General features: G+C 39.3%; 1 protein-coding gene across 1 annotated transcript; it reads left to right on the forward strand.

The window, feature by feature from the left end:
• Positions 1-1,485: 1,485 nt before the first annotated feature.
• Positions 1,486-21,906, forward strand: LOC140245839 (V-type proton ATPase subunit C 1-B-like). The gene is made up of 11 exons (XM_072325338.1): positions 1,486-1,685; positions 2,552-2,637; positions 3,452-3,546; positions 6,414-6,505; positions 9,484-9,582; positions 11,569-11,637; positions 14,525-14,617; positions 15,659-15,752; positions 17,746-17,843; positions 21,393-21,528; positions 21,820-21,906. The coding sequence occupies exons 1-11, from the start codon at positions 1,486-1,488 to the stop codon at positions 21,904-21,906; spliced, it is 1,149 nt and encodes a 382-aa protein (XP_072181439.1).
• The last annotated feature ends 1,746 nt before the right edge of the window (positions 21,907-23,652 follow it).

Consider the following 23,652-nt stretch of genomic DNA (forward strand, 5'->3'; position numbering starts at 1 on the left):
AGCTGTGGATGGAGGGTAATCTGTTGAAACTGAACTGTGACAAAACTGAATTCCTTGCTGTTACTAATCCGCGGTTCCATCCCTTGATATCTGGTGTCACCCTGACTGTTGGTAATGTCGTCATTCATCCATCAAGTTCAGTTAGAAGCCTGGGTGTCGAAATTGACTCCTCCATGAAGCTGAATCACCACGTTTCTTCTCTAAGCAGTTCGCTTCATTTTCATCTCTCAAATATTGCACGTATCAGGCCTTTCCTCGATCAGAAAGCTTGTGAGCATGCTGTGAGAGCTCTCCTTACCTCAAGAATAGACTATGCAAACTCCATGCTGTCAGGTACATCTTCAAGTAATGTCCAGCGCCTTCAACGTGCTCAAAACCGAGCTGCAAAGCTGGTTTTTCTAGCCAAGAAGCGTGACCATGCCTCTCCTCTTCTTCAGCAATTACACTGGCTCCCTGTGCAAAAGCGAATCGCCTACAAAATCCTGTCAATCACGTACAAATGCCTTCAGAATTGTGCTCCATCTTACCTCCTGACTCTACTTTCACGTCACCAATCTGAAAGACAAGGTTTGCGGTCAGGCCAAGACCCAACCCGCCTATCTGTCCCTAGGACTCTCACTCGGACAGGAGACAGATCCTTCTCAGTAGCTGCCCCACGCCTATGGAATCAACTCCCTCAAAGTATCAGGGAATCACCATCTTTGCCAGTGTTCCAGAAATCGTTGAAGACTTTCCTTTTCAATAACTGATTGATTCATTATGTACCTTTTTTTTTTTTTCTTTGTCTGTTGTACTTTTTTTTCCCTTTTTTCCTACCTCCCAAGTGTAAGATGGATTTGTGAAGCGCTGTGATACATTTGCATTTTTGTAAGAGCGCTATATAAATACCAATATTGTATTGTATTGTATTGTATGCATTCACTGTTACAGGTGGGACACGGCAGTAATGGGGGATCATGCTACCAAGTCTGATTGGTGTATAAAGGGCATTTTTGGCTAGAAGTTGTTAATCACTTTACTTTAAAGGTCCTGTTTACCTTTGGGAGCAGTGATTTAAAAAATGTTTAAGATATCACATTTGATGTGTAGATCAGTTGTATCACAAAACATCCTACATGTACCATATGAAATTTTTGCAATAAAGCCTAACATATTTGGGAGATATCACTATTTTTCTCATTAAAGGGGATGGCTAGTAACTGATCAGTGGGAATCAGTGGGAATGCTGGGGGATAAACCATAACTGTCTGTAGACAATTTAGTCTGGAAACGTTTTTATTATAACTATTGTTCACATGTTTTATATTTAACAATACTTGACCTCAATTATGCTGGTTCAGATTTTTACATTGGTTGTTTCTATTTCTAACTCACATTTTAGAACTATTTTGAAGCACTAATGCTGGGTTTTTATTTCATCTGCAAATGGTAAATTATGCCTTTAAGTTGAGGAGACAAATTGCTTTGTGCTGCGGTTTGTTTCAGATGAGTGGTGAATTCTGGCTGATCTCGGCGCCGGGCGAGAAGACGTGCCAGCAGACATGGGAACGGCTGAACGGCGCCACCGTCAGGTTCGACCTGTCCATGAACTTCAAGTTCCCGATCCCGGACCTGAAGGTGGGAACGCTGGACACCCTGGTGGGGCTGTCCGATGAGCTCGGAAAGTTGGATTCCTATGTTGAAAAGTGAGTATAAAGGGAATGCCAGTAGAAAACACTGCTATACCAATAGAATGAAGATGTCTTGGGGCCATATCCTATAGCTAAACATAGCAAATACCTTGTACATTATTATTCATGCATTAGAAATGATCTCTAAGTTGCTCTAAACCTACTACTCTTTCATTCCCTTCTCTCTTGAATTTTGTTTTATTTCTTTATCTCACTTTCATTTCATTCCTTTGTCTTTTCCCTTGTGAGCTATCATCATTTTGTCTCTTTCTTTCTGGAACTATTTCTATTTTCTTTCTTTCTGTATTTTTCTATTTTTTCTTCTTCTTGTTTTATTATGTTTCCCTTGATTGCTTCACCTTCTCTTTCTCTCATTTATGTTCTCAATTTCATTTAATTTTATTCATTTCATTTCATTTTCCATTTCTAACAAGATCATACCGGAAGCCCAGCATGATTATCTTGACTCAATAAAAAAAAAAAAAAATATCTGTACATGAATTGTTATAAAGAGAGCATATTTAAGCTAGGAATTTAGTTCACATTGTATTGTTCATACCAGAAACACCGGTATTTAAAGTGCCATACCAAATTCAATTGTTATCATTATCATTATTTTTATTGAAATTATTATTATTATTATTATTATTATTATTATTATTATTATTATTATTATTATTATTAATTATAATTATAATTATAATTATTATTATTATTATTATTATTATTATTGTTATTATTATTATTAATTATAATTATAATTATAATTATAATTATTATTATTATTATTATTATTATTATTATTATTATTATTATTATTATTATTATTATTATTTGATAGAGCATAGTTAATTGGATAAGCTGTTTCTCCCCCTTTCCAGTATCACCCACAAACTTGCCCACTACCTTGGAGAGGTTCTAGAGGACCAACGAGACCGACTGGCAGAGAATCTCATGGCCAACAGGAGTGAGTCTTCAGTAGTACTTGTGTAGTCTCCTCTTTCTCATCATTTTTCTCTCTTTCATCTCATATTTTTGTTGCCCTTGTGGATAAAAACACATGTTCCGCAACCGTTCATGACGACAGGGTAGTGGATCATTATTACAAAAAATGAAGAAATAAAAAAAAATAAAAATTCGATGTTCAAGGAATTTCATATTTCATTATTATTGCTAGTATCATTTTTTTATGCGTAATGAAATATCTTTAAACTTACCTCCCTTATTTGTCCAGGGGAAGAATATTACCCCTTGGGGCATACAATGATGTCAATAAAAAGTTGAGGGAATGTGTACTTTTTGTTAAAAAGGGCTAAGGTTTGTGGCATTCTTTTCACATTGCCTACAAATGTATGTCTCACCACTACTCTGACATGAGGAACAGCTGTAACCTTCTTATTCAGCAACACTGGCAGAAGAACTTAACCCAAACTTTCAAGTTCATGACTTTTGAATAGATTATCTGATTTTCCTCGTGTCGCTGTGTTCTACTTTTAAATGATATGTATTTTGCTTTGACTGAATGAAGCATATGAATATTTGCAGTAAATTCCTGTGTAATGTCGGTATATATTTTGTAAATATGCATACACTCTTCCTGAAACGTGTGGAGGCGACACTAAGCAGAAATCTGTGGTATAAAACAGGTTGAGAGGATGTTGCAGTGCTTTGCAAAAGCCTGAATTCAGGCTCTTTCAGGTACAAAGTTTCTTGGTGAAGATGTATTTCGGGCCCTCTCCTTGTCTCTATAAACTGGCATTACTGTCATTCATTTATTGCAGTGGACCTGACCACATACATCACCAGGTTTCAGTGGGATGTGGCCAAATATCCAATCAAACAACCTCTAAAGAGCATCTCAGAGATCATCAGCAAGGTAAGCGAGATGCCTGTTGTCATGGCATCCAATTGCCATGACATCCAGTTCCCTTTGTTTTCCATTTCATACTACGATATTTGAACTACACTGACCAGTGGTGATCAATGAAGGTGCTGATGATGATGGTGATGATCGTGTTGATGATGATGGTTATGATGATGGTGATGATGGTTATGATGATGATGGTGATGATGACGATGATGGTGATGATGATGGTGATGATGATGGTGATTGTGATATAACCCAAGGAGATGGTGAATTGATTCCAGTGATGATGATAGTGATGAAAGTGATGGTGCGAGTCAGAACAGTAGGTGAAGATGATGATGGTAATTGAAATGATGACAATGAGGGCGGTGATATTGCTCAGTTGGTAGCACGTCTGCCTTCAGATCCAAGGGTACTGGGTTCGATACTGGAGTCTCACTGAGCAATGTTGTGTGTACAAGCATTCTGTCCCCTCTAATAAGAGGCAAAACACTTTGTCTCTCAGATGAGACGTTAAACAGAGATCCTGTAAATGTGAGTTAGCTATGACTCACACACTTGTGTAAGATCCCACTTCATTCATTCATTGCAAAGAATAGACTGCTATTAAAACCTGGGTGACGTGGTCCCCCTACTGACACACATTACAGGCGAATGATGCCAACCCCTTATGGTTTGCACCAGGTAACTAGCAATAGTCAGCAAACGGTGTCAACCAGGCACATTGTGCCATACGCTTGAATGAATGAATGTACGAATGACGATGGTGATGACAGCAGCGATGACGATGATGATGATGATGATGGTAATTGTAGTGACAGTGATGATGGTGATGATGAAAAAAAAAAATGCCCTACATCGACTTAAATAAGCACTGAATTGATACTACTAAAAACATTGATCAATTCAGTGCTTATTTACGTCGATGTACATGTAGGGAAATTTGTCAGTCAGTTGCAAAGTGAAAATATGATCGATGGTAATGGTACTGATGAGAAATGAAAGGGCAGAACATCAATAATGAACTGTACAATGCATGATGCCCATTGGATTGGTGTGAAATACGCACAATAGATTCCTCATGAATGATCTTATAGATAATAATGATTCTCGTATTGTTGATGGCGAAAATTACAAACATCATCATCCAACATAATACATGTAGAGTACGTAGCAAATGTCAGATGTGTGCACTGGCCAGTTTGTGTGAACACTTTCCATATGTGACCCTGCATCACAAAACCAACAAAAAGTCGCCAGACATGAATTTTTAGTTAAGGGCAGATTCTGAAAGAGCAGACTCTAAGTTTTAAAATGATGTATAACTCAATTCAAACGGACTCCCCTAACCTACCTAAATACTGGAAAGAAAGCACACACTCTTGAAAAGTGTGAACTGAAAAAAGAGGCTCTGAAGTACAGGGTCTATTCGAGCGCTTAATCTTGCACCAATCCGCACTAGATTTGTGATGAAAAGGACAAAACACAGGATGTCAACCACCGGAGCAATGCCAATGGAGAGATTATCAGATTAAGCTGAAATTAAATATGCTCTTTTAACACATTCTGTTCATGATTAATGCCAACTTTAAAGCAGTAGCCTTATCCTTTCAAAAGTTATTAGACTTGAAAGTGAAGAGTTTACAAAGGATTTCAAGAAATGAAAAAGGGCCTCTAATACATACCTGATCATTCTACTCTCCCGCAAAAAGGGGTTGTAGAAAAACTGCCGTAAACACACTTTCCCTTTCATGTTATGATCCCAAACTAAAGAATAATGTAGAAGAAAGATAGCTCTTTCAGAAAATATGAAAAACTCAAGATTGACTTAGTTGACCAATTTCACCTGGTTTGAGTCCTCACGTAAAGTAAAGGGGTGCGACTTTTTGTTTGTTTTGTGGTGCACGGTCGCATATATGGTTTCACTATCGGGAAGCAGAAAGCACTTTTGGTAGGAAGTCCAGCACATGATTTGAAGACTTAAAAGTGAGGGGTTACATCAAGACTTAAAGGGAACCCAAACCCAAAGAGCAATGTGGATTGAGTGAAAGCTGCAATATTAGTTAAACACATCAGTGAAAGTTTGAGGAAAATTGGGCAATTGATGCAAAAGTTATGAATCTAAAAGTACTGGTGTTGGAACTGCTGGATGAGGAGACTATTTGAGGTTATGACGTATGCGTGGACAACAATATAAAGAAAATATAATGAAAATTCCACAAAAATTCACTTTTCTGCCATTATGAAAGAACACTTGACTAACTGCTTTCAGAAAGAAGGGGGAATAATTATTACCCTTAACATATGTCAGTATCAACTTGATGGAATGTATAATTTTCATGAAACATGAATTTTTGTGGAATTCCTTCTATATTTTCTGTATATTGTTGTCCAAACATGACGTCATAACCTCTAGTAGTCCTCCTCATCCAGCGGTTCCAACACCAAAACTCGCTGCATAACTTTTGCATTGATTGTCCGATTTTCCTCAAACTTTCACTGATGTGTTCTACTAATGTTGCTGCTTTCACTCAATCCACACTGCTCTTTGGGTTTGGGTTCCCTACCCTTAAAGAGAGAATGACAGAGAGGTGAGGCATCCAGTATTTACTCAGCCATCATTATGTCACTGCCATGAACGGCTTTAGATCAGCAGTAGTGCCTCTGTCTGGAAAGCAGTTGGCGATGCAGATACAAATCTCAGGTTAGTTCTTACTTTTTCATTTGATGTTCATTATATCAAACCAAAATCTGAATCATTGTGAGTAAGAGCAAAAAAGAAAGCCACTGTAATTACGTCATTATTGCACCAAGTCTGTTGATTTCACTCCAGTGTGATTTCTTATTTGGTGATCTGTGTGATGTTCATCCTGCAGCAAGTCACACAAATGGATGGAGACCTCAAGGCCAAGTCACTAGCCTACAACAGCATCAAGGGCAACCTGCAATCCCTGGAGCGGAAGGCAACGTAAGCCACTTTCACTTTCTGGACTTCCCGAATTTTACCACTTTTGTCTTTAGGGATACTTTTTCCTAAACTTCAAGGGGCTTGTTCATTGCTGGGTTTTTTCTTTCATAGGCACCTTTGGCAAAAGCAATGTGGGTTTGAACCACAGATTTTCTGAAGCAACTTCATGGGCATCATGAAATTTCAAAGCATGGTTTCAGCAGAACACACACAGTGAATGAGGAGCTGTTGTACGTAGCTCATTGGAAAACACCACAGATTATTACAAACAAATATCAAATCAGTCTAACCCAGCCACATCTGTAGACAAGTGGTGTGGTACATCTTGGCATAATTGAAGCGCACATTCACTGTGTGCGAAAAATTAGCAAGCAAAATACAGTGAAACCCCGTTATAACGAGGTCCGTGGGACCGGTGATAATACCTCGTTATAACCGGTACCTCGTTATAACCGTACGCATCAAAAACAAAGAAAAACATAAGCACGACATCATATACCCATCAATGAAACTTAAGAACATCCTTTGCGTTGTTATTACACTATTATGGATCATTATTATTGAGAGAATAAAGGGAAATTATTTGTGAATTAGAAGAAAATTTAGGGGTTGAAATGAGTTATTTCTTTATTGTAATTCTTGTTAAGTTTTTCTATTAGCACCAGCGCAAATAGAGTAACATACAGGCGTTGTTTACCGTAACTTGCGAGGTATTTTTACGCTGTTGGTGCACAGAGGGAATGCGATGATTTCATGAATCATTTCGGCTGTAATCTTGTACAATGTGTGATCGTTGCGCCCGAAGGGATTAAAAATGAGTTCTTTATTTTCTTCCGAAAATGTCTTCGCGTTTTGTTCATCCGTTCTTGAAAGATATGCGACAAGATTGAATGTGGAAGGTTGTGATCCTTTTTACGCAAATCTGTACCTGGTAGACCATTCTGAAAGCAAGAAAAATTTTCATTGTGAAATGCAGTGTTAAAATTGTGATAATGAACAAACCTAGATTTATTCAAACTAATAAATGTATTTGATTCTTTTTCTGATTTAGGTTAACATGCGTCATTCAACTATTTTTACGCTACTGTCACCTGGCGAGATCGCGATGATTTCAGAGTAACATGCGTTGTTTACCGTTAACTTGTGAGGTATTTTACGCTGTTGGTGCCCAGCGGGAATTCGATAATTTCATAAATCATTTCGGCTGTAATTTTATACAATGTATTATCGTTGCGCCCGAAGGGATTAAAATGCGTTCTTTATTTTCTTCCGAAAATCTCTTCGCGTTTTGTACATCCGTTCTTGAACTGTTCAATGCGTTTGTTTCTTTTTCCGAACACCGATTAAGCAGGTTAACATGCGTTATTCATCTATTTTTACGCTACTGTCACCCGGCGAGATCGCGATGATTTCATTAATTATTTCGGCTTTAATCATACACACTCATATTTAAATTATCATTTGTTAAACGATAATGAACAAATCCAGATCTGTTCAAATTAATAGATACGTTTGTTTCTTTTTCTGAACACCGATTAAGTATAGGTTAACATGCGTTATTCAAGTATTTTTACGCTACTGTCACCCGGCGAGATCACGATGATTTCATGAATTATTTTGGCTTTAATCACACACACTCATATTCAAATTATCATTTGTTAAATTATAATGAACAAATCCAGATCTACTCAAAGTAATAAATGCGTTTGTTTCTTTTTCTGAACACCGATTAATTACGTTAACATCATGCGTTATTCAACTATTTTTCGCTACTGTCAGCCGGCGGGATCGCGATGATTTCATTAATCATTTCGGCTTTAATCATTCACACTCATGTTTGCTAACTAGCAAAAGAACTGGAAGTCGGAACTACAAATGGAAAGGATATAATGATGAGTTGCACACGCATTCCAATTGTCCACTTTTGGCCACAAGTGTCGCTACATGGAAAGTTTTTGGATGCGTTACATCTTTTATTTATTTATTTTCATTTTTTTTGCGCTATGATCTGACCTAATATCACACACGCGTATCTCGCGAAAAAGAAAAGAGAATGATTATGTTAATAATTTAGTAGGAACGTCGGAAGGCATTCCTGTGTCTTATCGCAAGGTTTAGAAGAAAACATGGAGGGAACGGTTCTCTGCAAAACGGGAAAAAGACGTGGATTGCGTGAATTCAGTTTTCAATGTTTCGTTTGTCGCATGTTTGAAAGCGGCAAACTAGTCAAGAAATGGAACCTCGTTATATCCGATCAAATTGCTTATGTTTTTCTTTGTCATGATGCACAGAAATTGTCCTCGTTATAACCGGAATCTCGTTATAACCGAACTCGTTATAACCGATTCGTTCTGCCATAGGCTTACACGCAAAGGAAAACGGGACCGACGCGAACACCTCGTTATAAGCGGTTCCTCGTTATAACCGAACTCGTTATAACGGGGTTTCACTGTATATGCATGCTTTTATTTGCTTTCAAGATTTATGTCAAGCTATGTGTGCAAATATGTGACCCGCTACAACAAAAGGATCCTGAAGTTGCTGACGGGCGAGCCAAGCATGGCCCAGAAAAATGTTATTTTCAGGCCTTTCTTTTGATCATTTAGCTTTGAAATTTCGGCAGATGATAGAAGATACATTAGACTACAAAATTATGTAAAAACAGAAATCCGAACGTTTTGACAGATTTTGGTGATCTGACTTCAAACTCAATTTTCTCGGCTCACCCGTCAGCGACTTTAGGATCCTTGTGTTATAGCGGGTCACATATATCCACACCACGTAAAAAGTCCCCTTTTACAGTAGACTTTGTAATGCCTGCCCTCTTGATCAGTTGCTATACATTTGCATACATAGTAAGTGTATGCTGCAGTAATGCAGTGCTCCCACCTTTGCATTATGACATGTGTTTGCTATTCGCTGCTCAGCATTTTTCTGTATGTTTACATGGATGTACCTCTCTGTACCTCTTTTTTCAGGGGAAGTTTGCTGTCCAGAAATCTTGGAGACATCGTCAAGAAGGAAGACTTTGTGTCAGACTCCGAATACCTCACCACGCTACTCGTTGTCGTTCAGAAGTGAGTAACAATAGCATCACAAAGTCTTTTCATCATTAATTACGTATATGGTAGCAATGTGGCTCAAGACGGTTGGGCGTCTGCCTTGCCATCAACTGACTCAGTTTTGATTCCCACTAACCCATTGAAGACAAGGTAATTCTGCTCCAACATGCATTTCCCATAGACCTCAGCCCGAGTATGCTTGGAACTCATCTTCAATGGGGTAAAGGTCCTGTTTACCTTTGGGTGCAGTAAATAAAGTTTTTTTTTTTCAAGATATCACTTTTGATGCATATGTGTAGGTCAGTTGTTTAACAAACCATCCTACCGTACAGAATTTTTACAATAAAGCCTAAAATATAAGGGAGATACTGTATACGCTGTTATTTTCGCGTACAGATATTTTCGCGAATGACGAGGCCATAGACATTTTCGCGAGATGTTGTTTTCACGAATTGACGCTGACGCTTATCTTAATGCACTATTAACAGGGCGCATAGAGACATTTTTGCGTATTGTTAAATTCGCGATCCAACTGTGATTCGCGAAATTTGCGAAAATAACAGCGTGTACAGTATTACTATTTTTCTCATATAGCCTTAACTTAAGACGGTTTAGTCTGGAAACAGTTTTATTATAACTATTGTTCACATTTTTGATATTCAACAATACTTAGCATTGACTATACTGGTTCAAATTTTTACATTGGTTGTTTCTATCCCTTACTCACATTTTAGAACTATTTTGAAGCACTAATGCTGTGTTTTTGTTTCATCTGCAAATGGTAAATTATGCCTTTGAGTCTAGCTGAGCAATGTTGTGTGTAATCATACCGTCCCCTCTAGTAAGCGACAAAACACTCTGTCCCTCAGAAAGGACAGTTATAGATGGAGGTGCCACTTGTGAGTTAGTCACGACTCATGCAAGTGTAAGATCCCACTTCATTCAGTCATCGCATAGAGCAGGGTGCTATAAACCTGGTAAAGTGGTCCGTCCCACAGACCCTCACCAGGTAAATAGGCAAACGATGCCCGCCCCTTGCGGTTTGCCCCAGGTGTCGAGAGTAGTCAGCAAAAAGTGTAAACCAGGCGAATTGAACCAAACAAAGAAGATATACTTGTATTGCAACTGATGAGCAAATTGCACTACATTGACATAAATGATAATAATGATAATGACTATGATATTTTGATAATAATAACAAATAAATCCTATCAATTTGTAAAGAAGATTCATCCCAGGAAAGTTGTGCCAGCCTTGAAATGGTAATTGGAAGTGTTAAAATCTTAGTTTAGAAGGGAGATGTAAGAAGTATTGCGCATTTCGAGCTAGATTGAGGAGAAAGTTTGTTCATTGGTTGTACATTAAATTTGATGTTAGCAGGAAGCTACCCCTGTAAAATGAGGAAATATTACTCATGACTTTTGCATTTCTAAAGACTCTCTTCATCTAAATATCCCAACATGTAAAACAAAAACATTAGGAAACCAAGCATTTGCTTGTGAAGCTTCCCAAAATGTGGAGTGACTTGCCATTAGAAATCAGGATATCCCCAGCTTTAACCTTATTTAAATAAACATATTCTTCTTCTTTTTCTTTTTTTTTCATTGAGCTGTTCAGCAAAGCTTATCAGCCACTCTTGGAGTGCAGAAGACTATTCTTTATATACAGACACTAATCACTACTTCTAGGACCAAAAATTTAAACTGCTATCTTCTTCTTTTGGTTACTGATGAGGCACACATACTAGATGTTTTAAAGACACTTGATATGAGATAAAACCTAAGAGTATTATTTGGCAATGCTGCCTGACCAACGGGCACCTCAAAATCCCCTTGGAGATGGAGAGAAAATGATAAAGTTGTGGCATTATGAAACAACATAAAATCTCCACGCTCTGGTTTCTTTTTTCAATGTTGTAATGTATACAAGGTTCTGTTCTTTCAAACTGGATGTATTCTAATCGTTGTAATTATTATAACGTCTATTTTTATTCTAATGCAGGAATGCTTACATTGACTGGCAGACCAAGTATGAGAAGCTGTCAGACATGGTGGTACCAAGGTCTAGCAGGTAAGACTACATGTAGCTCATTTTTAATTGACAAATTAGCAGAGTGGTACATAGTAGTTGTTCACAGAAAGATGATTACCAGGGTCTAGAAGGTAAGACTAGGTCTAGCTTGATAGAGAAAGCGAGATGGTATTGTTCTCACAGAGATGGTACCAGGGTCGTGATGTTACTGAGATCTGGTAGGTACAACAAAGCAACACATATACTGCTTGCTCCTTCTAGCTAACCTGTGTCATATATTGAACAACTCTTTTCCTTTCCTCTTGTCAACTCTGGTTTATGAGGGTTGTTTTATGTAAAGCATTATTACGTCCGCCAATGGAGGAGGTTATCTTTTCATTACTGTTGGTTTGTTTGTTTGTTTGTTTGTTTGTTTGTCTGTGTGCAAAATAACTCAAAAATTTGTTCACACATTTAGATGAAGCTTGCAGGAAAGGTTGAGAATGGCAAAAGGAACAGATGATTAAATTTTGGCAGTGATCTGGAAATTTTTATGGATTTCATGAAGGATTTATGATATTTTGCCAGGTAGCGTCAATGAACTTGGGAGTTCAAGCTGCGCATTCTTGAGGTTTTTATACGCGCAATAAAGTGCATGCTCTAGTTTCTGTTCGGGCAAGGCGCGCCACGCAGCTGAAGGTTTATGACGTAACAAAGGCTTCTATATTGGGAAATAGGGCAATTTTCAGCATGCATACCACTGGTATGTACATGTATGGGTGGAAATCACTGATCTCTGTGGAAGGGCGAGATCATCGGTGGAAATGAATTAGCTGCTTGGTGGAGGTCTGCGTTTTCAGAGTGCTTTTCTAGTTATAAAGTAGACTGAATAGCACATAGAAATGAAAAAAAAAAAAAGAAAGAGAAAGAGAGAGAGAGAGAATAGGGCAGATAGTGCATCTTTAGTTAGAGCATATCTACTAAATATGCACCCAAACTAAGTGGAGGATATACTGTAAAACCAGAAATGGTTTCATTCTTGAGATTTTCACAAATTTTGTGAGGAGCCAAATTTGGAAAATTAATGTGCACATGAAAGTTTTTGTCTACACAAGTGCTATTGATGCTAGTGGTAATTTTATGAAAGTTACTCGTTGTGAAAAAAAGAAAAGAAAAAAGCTGTTAACTCCAATTGGCAAAAGATTCATGCTGAAGATATTTCTGGGTTTACAGTAGCAGAACAGTTGCACTCACACAAGATGTAAATGCCTACATTTTGTAGGTAAAATGCCTCATTTAGAAGGTATGTGTAATTACCCCTTTTTACATGATCGATTTTCGGTAGCACTTAAATTTGTTGCCAGTCCAGCCCTATACTGATGAAGACAAATGTACAGTATTTCCCCCCAAAAAATTACGACGGATTTCCGCATTGATAACTTTTAATGTGATTAAACTTTATAAATGCTATTGCATGGTCTAAAAATATAACATCGTACTTATATTTTGCAGAAAACCCCTTTCAATTTTGTTAAAGATAATAAAAAGTTTTGGTACCTCAAAAATTTCCTTGTCTTAGTTTGTGTTTCAGGTTAAAGTACCTTTCATATAACTAACACTGTGAGACTTACTCGCCCCAAAGTGCTCTCATGTCTTAGTAATCATGCAATTAACTGCGACCAGCAGCCCCATACGCATAGCGACCAGCAGTCCCATACGCATAGCGTAATCGGGCTTCGCATTGTAGCATTCAGGATCATGACAGATTTAGTATCGCGGAGTAAATGATAACTTAAAATCCCAAAAATTCTTCAATTTGAAGACTTACCAATTAAGGTGAAGTATTGAAAACAGGCTTCGGGCAACATTTGGTTCTGCCTATAGTCCCTTTCTGTTCGAATTGATGACTGAATGTGACTCGGCCGAGAGGACCTTGGGAGAGCTACATACACCATGTACAATGAATACTACAGCCAGTGCATGCGAACACATCACATGCGCACAAATTTCAAATCCCATATCAACGGATAAGATGTTTGTGTGGGCATGCGCTGGCCGTAGTAGTCAGTGTATGCATCGGTCCATGGTGTATGTAGCTCCCCCAAGGTCCTCTCGACCGAGTCACATTCAGTCATCAATTCGAAAAGAAAGGGACTATTGGCAGAACCAAACGTTGTTCGAAGCCTGTTTTCAATACTTCAACTTAATTGGTAAGTCTTCAAATCGAAGAAATTTTGGGATTTTAAATTGACATTTACCCGCGATACTAATTCTGTCATGATCCTGAATGTTACTATGCGAAGCCCCATTACGCTATGCGTATGGGGCTGCTGGTCGCAGTTAGCTATGCGTACAATGGGCTGCACGCTGCTGGTCGCAGTCAGTGGTTTCGTACAATATTTATCGACGCTGTACGGCGACAGCTCTGGTACGAAACCATTATTGCATGATTACTAAGACATGAGAGCACTTTGGGGCGAGTAATTCTCACAGACAACGTACTTTAACGTGAAGCACAAACCAAGACAAGGAAATTCAGGGAAACTCTTGAGGTACTAAAACTTTTTATTATCTTTAAGTGGTCACAGATAAATTCGGATCTTTGTAAAACATGTCATGGGTCTGTTTCTCCAAAGTTTAGCACTTGAATGCTCTTGGAATTGTGCATTGATATGTGAACACAATGGACAGAACTTGGACGGAAGGGATTCGTGACATGCTCTACAAAGAGCCTCATTTCTCTTTGACCACTGACGCAAATCGATTGTGGTTTTCTGTAAGATGTGGGCAATGAGTTATAGTTTCATACCCTGAAATGATATTTCGATTGATTTACTATTTTTGAAGTTATCGTTGCAAAGGGCACCGTTGTAATTTTATTTTGGGGACATACGGTATTTCTCATATGATACTGACCCTGTTGCCATTTCTGTCTCCCTCCCATCAGAATGATCTATGAAGACAGCGACCATGGTCTCTACAGTGTGACCCTGTTCAAGAAGGTCGTTGACGAGTATAAACTCCATGCGAGGGAAAACAAGTGAGTTCTTTTGGTTAAGCCTTTCTGTGCAAGGGACCATCTCTCTGCCAATGACTGTGGACAATGTGTACAATGCTATGGGGTTTTCTGTGTCAATCAGGACTCAAAGCACACAAAGAGTTAAACGTTCTGTGTCAAAGTATAAAAAAAATGCCTATGACAGGTTCAGTGTATCTATTCAGATACTCAGATGTGAATCAAGTTCTTACTGAGGTGAATAGTTGATTTTCTGATCAGGGTAGATGTGTAGCAATCACTGTGTTGTAAATTTGCAGACAATTGGAATGCATACATTGTGCTTCTCCTTCCATGTTCATGAGTGTGGGTGTGTGCTTGATTCAACATGGTTTAAGAAGGTTGGATTAAAGTCATTAAAAGAATCAGTGATAAGAATTCATGTGGGCAAAGATAAAGAGCTTTGTCACAAATGTCTTGTCATGAAAATGACCAAGAAAAAGGCCCTGCAGGACTGGCTTGATGGCACATACAAGTGTACAACTTGTACACCCGGCTTCTTATCAGAGTGCAGAATATCAGCTGGAGAGAGAAGATATTCCACCCATTTCTAGCTGGTATATTGTACATCGTTCAACAGCAAACATGTAGCTGTAGAATACAATTCTTTGGTCACTATTTTCAAGGCAAGAAACAAATCACATCTGATGTAATTTCCCTGAGACTACCCTGCCTATGCAGAGGAGGAACACTTCTAAACTATGTAACTTGCATTGCACCAGGTATTTGGCAAGAAATAGCCGCCATACAAAGACTTATGATAGACAGAGATGGTTGACATGTCATTCTGTACTGAATCTTGAATGCATTTCATTAGTTATAAAGTAGTAGTCAAGTAGTAGTTGTACATATGGAGGGAAGTCCGTAAGTAGCGAGAAAGAATAGAAAATTTTATCAAGGAGCCACTTGGATGACAGATCAAGATAGTTTCTCTCAGTAAGGAGGATTATGATCATCTATGCTTGAACACGTACCCTAAAGTTTATCACTAGCACTTTCACACCCAACGTTTTCTCCATTGACCAGATTCATCGTCAGGGAGTTTACATACAATGAGGAAGAACTCAATGCTGGCAAGAATGAACTCAACAAACTAGCAGCAGACAAGAAGAGGCAATATGTGAGTCTCTGTGTTCTACTTTAAAGGGATGGTACAGTATTGGTGGAGATGAGAAATGGGCTTTTAACTTTTTGCGAGATACCAAAAAAACACTTTTGAAATAATACAGAACATATCATTTTAAAGATAATAAAAAGTTTTGGTACCTCAAAAGTTTCCCTGAATTTCCTTGTCTTAGTTTATGTTTCAGGTTTAAGTACCTTTCATATAACTAACACTGTGAGACTTACTTGCCCCGAGGTACTTGCATGTCTTAGTAATCATGCAATTAACTGCGACCAGCAGCCCAATACGCATAGCGTAATGGGGCTTCGCATTGTAGCTTTCAGTATCATGACAGATTTAGTATCGCGGGTAAATATCAACTTAAAATCCAAAAATTTCTTCAATTTGAAGACTTGCCAATTAAGTTGAAGTATTGAAAACAGGCTTCGGGTAATGTTTGGTTCTGCTAATAGTCCCTTTCTGTTCGAATTGATGACTGAATGTGACTCGGTCGAGAGGACCTTGGGAGAGCTACATACACTGAATACTACGGCCAGCGCATGCGCACACATCACATGCGCACAAATTTCAAATCCATGAATGGATAAAATGTTTGTGTGCGCATGCGCTGGTCGTCAATTCAGTGTAGCTCTCCCAAGGTCCTCTCGACCGAGTCACATTCAGTCATCAATTCGAACAGAATGGGACTATTGGCAAAACCAAACGTTGCCCAAAGCCTGTTTTCAATACTCCAACTTAACTGGTAAGTCTTCAAATTGAAGAAATTTTTGGATTTGAAGTTGATATTTACCCACGATACTAAATCTGTCATGATCCTGGATGCTACAATGCGAAGCATCATTTAGCTATGCGTATGGGGCTGCTGGTCGCAGTTAGGTATCTAGTATGCGTATGGGGCTGCACGCTGCTGGTCGCAGTTATCATGCAATAATGCATGTGAATGGTTTCGTACAATACGTGTACTACAGTACCTCGCCGCCGTACGGCGGCGGCTGTGGTACGAAACCATTATTGCATGATTACTAAGACATGAGAGCACTTCGGGGCGAGTAAGTCTCACAGTGTTAGTTATATGAAAGGTACTTTAACCTGAAACACAAAAATTCAGGGAAACTTTTGAGGTACCAAAACTTTATATTATCTTTAAGAGGAATTCAAAGTTTATTTGATGAAAATCAGGTTTGGAATGGCTGAAACATCCCAAAACAAAGTAAAACAAAGCAATTGTAATACCAGGCGGGTCCCACACTTTATTTCATTTGCTCTGTTTTGGATATCTCAGCCATTTCAAAACCAATATTCATCAAATAAACATTGAATTCCTCATGGAATTACATGCTCTTTCATATTTCATGAGAGGTTTCTCATCATCTCACCAAAAAATGTTAGAAACCTGAAATTAGGTCTCAACCAAAACTATACAATGCCTTTAATCTGTTCAGGACGAGTCCCGAGTATAGTCGGGCAGGGGTCTATGAGAAGTGCTTGTTGTAGCAAAATCAGCCTGTCGTCAACGGGTAAATAGAGTGTGGAAGTGAGTTTTATTGGTAATGCATCTTTCTATCGACGAAGAGATTCAGGATTTAAGACTCAGTTAGACAAACCGTGACAGTTGATCCAGTGTGAGGCATCATTCTAAACACAATACCTCAAAAAGTTTGTGCCATTAATATTCAGTATTATAATCTGTACAACATTTGCACAAAATGGCAGCAGTGTCATCGAAGCAGTGTCATCAAAATCAGATCTTAAATAGGCATATTGACATTCAAAGTTATACATGATTACAGTGATTGTCGACATTATTCACAACCAGAAATGAACTAAGGTGTTAATTTCACCTTCTTATAGTTCTATCATTTGCTTTACCTCAACTTCTACAAGTCACTGCACCTAGGTTATTACAGCACAAAAATGTGGATCTATTTTCAGAGAAGTTTGAGTAAAGCTTTGTTTTGACTTGTTTTATCTTGTTTCACTTCTGAAGGGCCCCCTCGTGAGGTGGTTGAAGATCAACTTCAGTGAGGCCTTCCAGGCCTGGGTCCACGTCAAAGCGCTGCGAGTCTTCGTCGAATCTGTCCTGAGGTGAGTTTCATCGGACACTTTGTGACCAAAGTAGTGACCGTAGTCATTTGAGCAAGATACATGGGTTGAAATCCTGATTGACTTTTTAGCTCACCTGAGCCAAAGGCTCAAGTGAGCTATTGCGATCGCCCTTCGTCCGGCGTCCGTCGTGCGTCGTGCGTCGTCCGTCGTGCGTCGTCCGTCGTGCGTAAACTTTTACATTTTTATCTTCTTCTTGAAAACCCCAAGACCGATTTTCATCAAACTTGGCAGGTAGCATCCCTAGGGGGTTAGGAACTCAATTTGTTAAAATGGGCACCATGCCCCACCCAGGGGGCCCCCAGGGGGGCCCAAACCCCCCAAAATTAAGGAATCTGTAAAAATCTTCTTCTCTTGAACCAGAAGTGATAGAGCTAAGTTAATACTATGAGTTAGTACATTGATGACTGTAGTTTCAAGTTTGTTCATGGCAGAATCAGGGGTGCCCCCCTTGGGACCCAGGGGAGGGGGGTGGGGAGGGGTCCTAATGGGGCCTAAATTATACATTTTCATCTTCTTCTTGAGAACCCCATGACCAATTTTCACCAAACTTGGCAGGTAGCATCCCTAGGGGGTTAGGATCTCAATTTGTTAAAATGGGCACCATGCCCCACCCAGGGGCCCCAGGGGGGGGCCAAACCCCCCAAAATGAAGGAATCTTTAAAAATCTTCTCTAGAATCAGAAGTTATAGAGCTAAGATAAAACTATGAGTGAGTACATTAATGACTGTAGTTTCAAGTTTGTTCATAGCAAATCCAGGGGTGCCCCTCTTGGGGGCAGGGGGGGGGGGGGTGGGGGGGGGGTGGGGGGGGGGTTGGGAAGGTCCAAATGGGGGCCTGAATTGTACATTTTCATCTTCTTCCTGAAAACCTCATGATGGATTTTCGTCAAACTTGGCAGGCAGCATCCCTAGGGGGTCAGGATCTCAATTTATCAAAATGGGCACCATGCCCCACCCAGAGGGCCCCAGGGGGGCCCCCAATCCCCCCAAATTAAGGAATCTTTAAAAATTTCGGCCCTTATTGTACATTTTCATCTTCTACTTGAGAAGCCTGGTCAAATTTTAGTAGAGCTGTGAATAATTTAGATTAGTGACTGCGTGAAAGGTGAACTTGCGATACTCAGGTGAGCGCTAGACCCGCGGGTCTCTTGTATTTGCATACAGGAAGATTGGAAGATTCTTGAATTTCTGTGCAAGAATACTGCATCTAAAGGGTGTGTAAATGGCAAGACATCCTTGTCATGTTGGAAACGTGAGGGACAGAATGGTGTGAAGAATTGTGAAATTACAAACTTTTTTTTTGGTTATTATTTAAGCACAACAATGCATGATTATGTGCAGGAGTGTCTTAAATTTACCGGTGTAACACAGAATTAGTCCTCACTCCCATGATTTATTGACAATAAAGTTTTCATAGATTTTAAATGCATATCTTTAATAGATATTTTACATAATATTTCACTGATCTGATGTTCTATGCTTAGTGCAGTTTCTGTGCAATTTCATTTCTGCCTTTTAATAAAATGCAAAGTACTGTAAAAGTGGAAATTTTCGCGGTGTTGAAATTTTCGCGCATTTCGCGCAACCAGAAACTAGCGCGAAAATAAAATCCCGCGAATATTTTTGCTTGCCATATGTCCCTGTGCGTGATGTCTAGATTCCGTGGAATTAAAAACACGCGAAACTCTTCTGACCTGGCCAAGCGCGAAAAATTAGTCGCGCGAAAATATCCACTTTTACAGTATTTGCAAATTGCTATGTACAAATCGGTCTTGTGGTTTGGATTCTACGATAGGGCAGTGGGAAAGCTCCATATGGATTGACCTGTAACTTCCCACTTTCTACGAAACACACAATAGGCGCGGTCACACTACGCAAAACTGTAGTTTCACTACTCGACATTATAGTTTGGGCAAACTTCTTGAGAAGTTAGCGGTGAAACTTCCTGCAGAACTTCCTGCATGTAATTTGGAAGTTTCTCACTTCTCGCAGAACTATGTGTAGTTTTGTGTAGTGTGACCACGCACTGCTGAAACTTTGGGACATTATAATGGATCCATTCGTGTTGTTTATGCACATTGTGTATTGTTTTGTATGCTGTGGCATGTTTGGATTTTTTTCCTCCTGGAGTTTTGTATCACTGAAACTATGCGTAGTTTTATCTGTAGTGTGACTGTGTGCTCAAGCTTCTCGACGTTATTAGGAAGCATAGCGTAGTTTGTGGCTAATGTAACATCATCACCGGATGAGAACCTTGTAGGTTGTAATTCTGTCCCCTTTGTGTCGAGGTCTATATCCTTATGATTTTGATTTGACAAATTATTATACCAGGGAGGTGTTACAGAGATGGAGTGGCAACTCTTCGTAATTCATGCAAACACATGTTTGGGTTCAAGGCGTTACAATGGGATGTCTAGCATTCCATTACGCTTTGAAGTCATGCTCGGCACCGCTCTAGTTGCAAGACGAAGTTCGGAGACGAAGAACGCATTTCACCTTTTGTTGAATTACAAGCTTTATTTCACCGCAAAATTTTATATGAAATACTCGAATTGATTTAGAATAGTTTAGGAAAAAATTCAATATTATTAACATGTATTTCTAGTTTCTTCGTAATTCGCAAATCGAAAGGAAATGAAAATTAGGCCCTCTTAAAAACTTAATTTTTTCTATAATGCGCACATTTCCGCATGTTAATTTTCTATCTTTTAATAAGGGATATTTTGATCTTTCAAATAAAGTACTCTGTTAAAGCGTGTTCCAGCGTGTTTTTAAACTATTTGCTGTTAAAATTGTGGGTTTTACACTGCATTTGATTCGCTACTCCAATTCAAGGTACACAAATTCATTGTTGCCATCACATTGAAACAGAGAGCGAATTGCAGTAGGAGGAAATATTTCTAGATGTGAGAGCGCTAGTCCCAATTATTGATGCTCTCTTTTGTCAAAGCACATGGGTAACACCTGTAGTTGAACGCATAACTTCTCGGCGGTGCCGCGCATAACTTCAAAGGAGAGCTTTAGTTGCATCTCCTTCTCTAGCACCTCCCTGATTATACATTGTACTGCCCCAGTCTGGATAGCAGTTGAAGCGGCCATGCGGAAATTCAGTCCACCTTGTATACTCCATGAATGATCTCTTCACACCATGACCTTTGAACTCTTCTTCCCATCTATCTCTAAACTTCACTCTATTCATACCTGAATTCCTTTTCCAATTGCCCTCTGAACTCTTTCCATTGACCTCTGAACTCTTGTTTCAAATGACCTCTGAATTCCTCTTCCAATTGACCTCTGACCTCTGAACTCTTTCCATTGTTGTTGTTTTAAAGAAAGAAAGAAGAGAGAAAAAATGGGGCCCTCTACAAGTAATTTGCCCCACATTGACATGTAAACTTTTTTTTTTTCTTTACCTCTGACCTGACAGCTTTTTCAATCAATTTCTAAACCCGTTTTCCTCAGACCGGTAAACCCTTGATCTCCATTAGCATCTCACCATTTCCTCCCATGACCTCTGACCTCTCGACAGGTATGGACTTCCTGTCAATTTCCAGCCGATGATCCTGCAGCCGTACAAGAAGACGCAGAGGAAGCTGAGGGAGGTTCTGACCACGCTCTACGGTCACTTGGACGGCAGCAACCTAACGGGGAAGGACCCTAAAATGGTATCAAATCTCCAATCCTATACCACTTCTTCAAATTGACAAATGCCTGCAAAAAAAGATGTACATTGTATAATTCTGATTTCTTTTCTGTGTAGCTTCTTCAAATTGGCAACTCCAGAATGTTGAACTAGTTAAAGTGGGGGCCCTTTGAATCTGTTGAGTCACAGCTATACCTTGCTTTCTTTCAGTGATGAAAAATATTGATTCCATAAGGGGTCACAATTTCTATGATAGGATTGAACCGAATTCTATTCATGGCCTGTCCTGTTTGTCGCCCTCTCTTGTCCCTAGGCTGTTGATGTTCCTGGCCTGATGTTCGCCAACCAAGAGTACTACCCCTACGTCTTCTACCCAATCCACATCAATTTCTGCGACTAACCCTCGTTCAACTCTCATCTCGCAAGGAAACCCCATTCGCGTCCACACGACTTCGTGCTCTACTCGTCACACTGTGGAAACTGCCCATCATGAATGTCCATAGTGCGATGTGCTACCCAAAGGGGGAAGTTCTCACTGGGCATCTTTCTACTTGCATGTCCAGGCTGTTGGATGAATCAGCCCCCTCTTGCATTTCATGGAAGGCTGTGTGCACAGAAAGGGAGAGTTTCATGATCTCATTGTCTATGTGCAATGTACTGTAAAACGAGGAATGTTCGCATGCATTTTAATTTCACAAATTTCGTGAGCGCCAAGATTCGCAAAATTAAAATGCCCGCGAAATTTCTTGTCTACACTATATGCATTGAACGCCAGTGGCAATTCGTGAAAATTTCATGCCACGAAAAAGGCCGTTCGCTCCAATTTGCGAAAACTTCGTGCCGTGAATATATCATGTTTTACAGTACCGTATGCATTTAGATAGTGAGAGATTTAGGTGCCTGATGCATGCTACAGGAACACATATCTTGCCTAGAGGGGGTGCACTTCATCTGTTAGTATGGTGACCATGTTCTCAACTAAGGGTACTCATATTCATGTCAAAGAGTATATTAGTAATATGTTTCAAACTTTTGAGATCTGGACCAAACTCTCACCCTCTCTTTACCAACTTTGCCAATAGCAGCAAATGATTGGTTGGACATTTCAGAATGGGCAGTTGCCACAACTATGCCTCCAGAGGGCAGTAGACACAGCATGTCTCCTGTAAAGCATATTGCTAAGTAACACTTGGGGGGTGTTTCCTTGCTTGGTACATGGGGCAATAATACTTTAGTTTATGTGTCGTCTAGATCTGATAGTTTTATCGTAAGCTGTGGTTACATTGCATTTCTATCTTGTTCTGTTTGTGGACAGGAGTGAGCTGTTTGGCAGATATACTTGTAATCTCCTTCTCTGTCTTTTTATTCTTTTTTTCTCTCTCTCTCTTTTTTTTTTTCCAGTCAATACCTGAAATGTGTTGTGAAATTCTCCTTGGTCTGGTTTGGTGCCAAGGGATTCAGAATTTCAGAATTTCTCCATTTTGAATTCTTTCTGGATCTGAGTAGTCAAATTAATGCAGACTTCCTCTTCCTTTGAACATAAATTGAACAATCCAATTTTCCGGTATTGTAAGCAGATATGGGTCTCTGCTGCATACTGGATCTTCTCAGCTGAAGTAAGCAATATGTTGGGTTGTAATGGACCACATTCTCAGACAAGGAATTTGAGCAAGTTAACATTCACTATTGCTTGCCTACAATATTGTCACCTCCTGAGATTAAAACGACGACGACAACAAAACAATTCTGTTTTTGCTAGTATTAGTAAATCTCCCCAAATGCACAGGAATAAGACACTTGAATCCAACGGACTAGATAGAAGCTGTTTACCGACAGAACAAATTTGTTGGTCTGTGAGGAAAAGAGCATCAACATGATGACCATGTCTGATTGGTTTGAATAAAGAAGCCATCTCTTCCAGCACAAGAAAAGCATTGTTATCACTCTGTGTGCCACATTCATTCCCAGTCTTTATGTACATGTGTTTGATATTAATGCACATTTGACTCATTTGCAGAGAAAGGGTTAAGGAACATTTTCAGTTTGAAAACTCTAGGCTACACGGTCCTGTACTCTACCTAGTGTGGAGGCACAAACCCTTATTGGTCGTAAAGGAGTCTGCTGCGCCAAGACTACTACATGCACC

This window comes from Diadema setosum, unplaced genomic scaffold (assembly GCF_964275005.1).
Source record: "Diadema setosum unplaced genomic scaffold, eeDiaSeto1 scaffold_39, whole genome shotgun sequence".
Lineage (NCBI taxonomy): Eukaryota > Metazoa > Echinodermata > Echinoidea > Diadematoida > Diadematidae > Diadema > Diadema setosum.

Coding starts and splice junctions, on each gene's coding strand:
- LOC140245839 (XM_072325338.1), top strand. CDS start 1,486: ATGAGTGGTGAATTCTGGCTGATCTCGGCGCCGGGCGAGAAGACGTGC. Junction 2,638..3,451: donor GAATCTCATGGCCAACAGGA/GTGAGTCTTCAG, acceptor CATTTATTGCAG/TGGACCTGACCACATACATC. Junction 15,753..17,745: donor CAGACAAGAAGAGGCAATAT/GTGAGTCTCTGT, acceptor TCACTTCTGAAG/GGCCCCCTCGTGAGGTGGTT.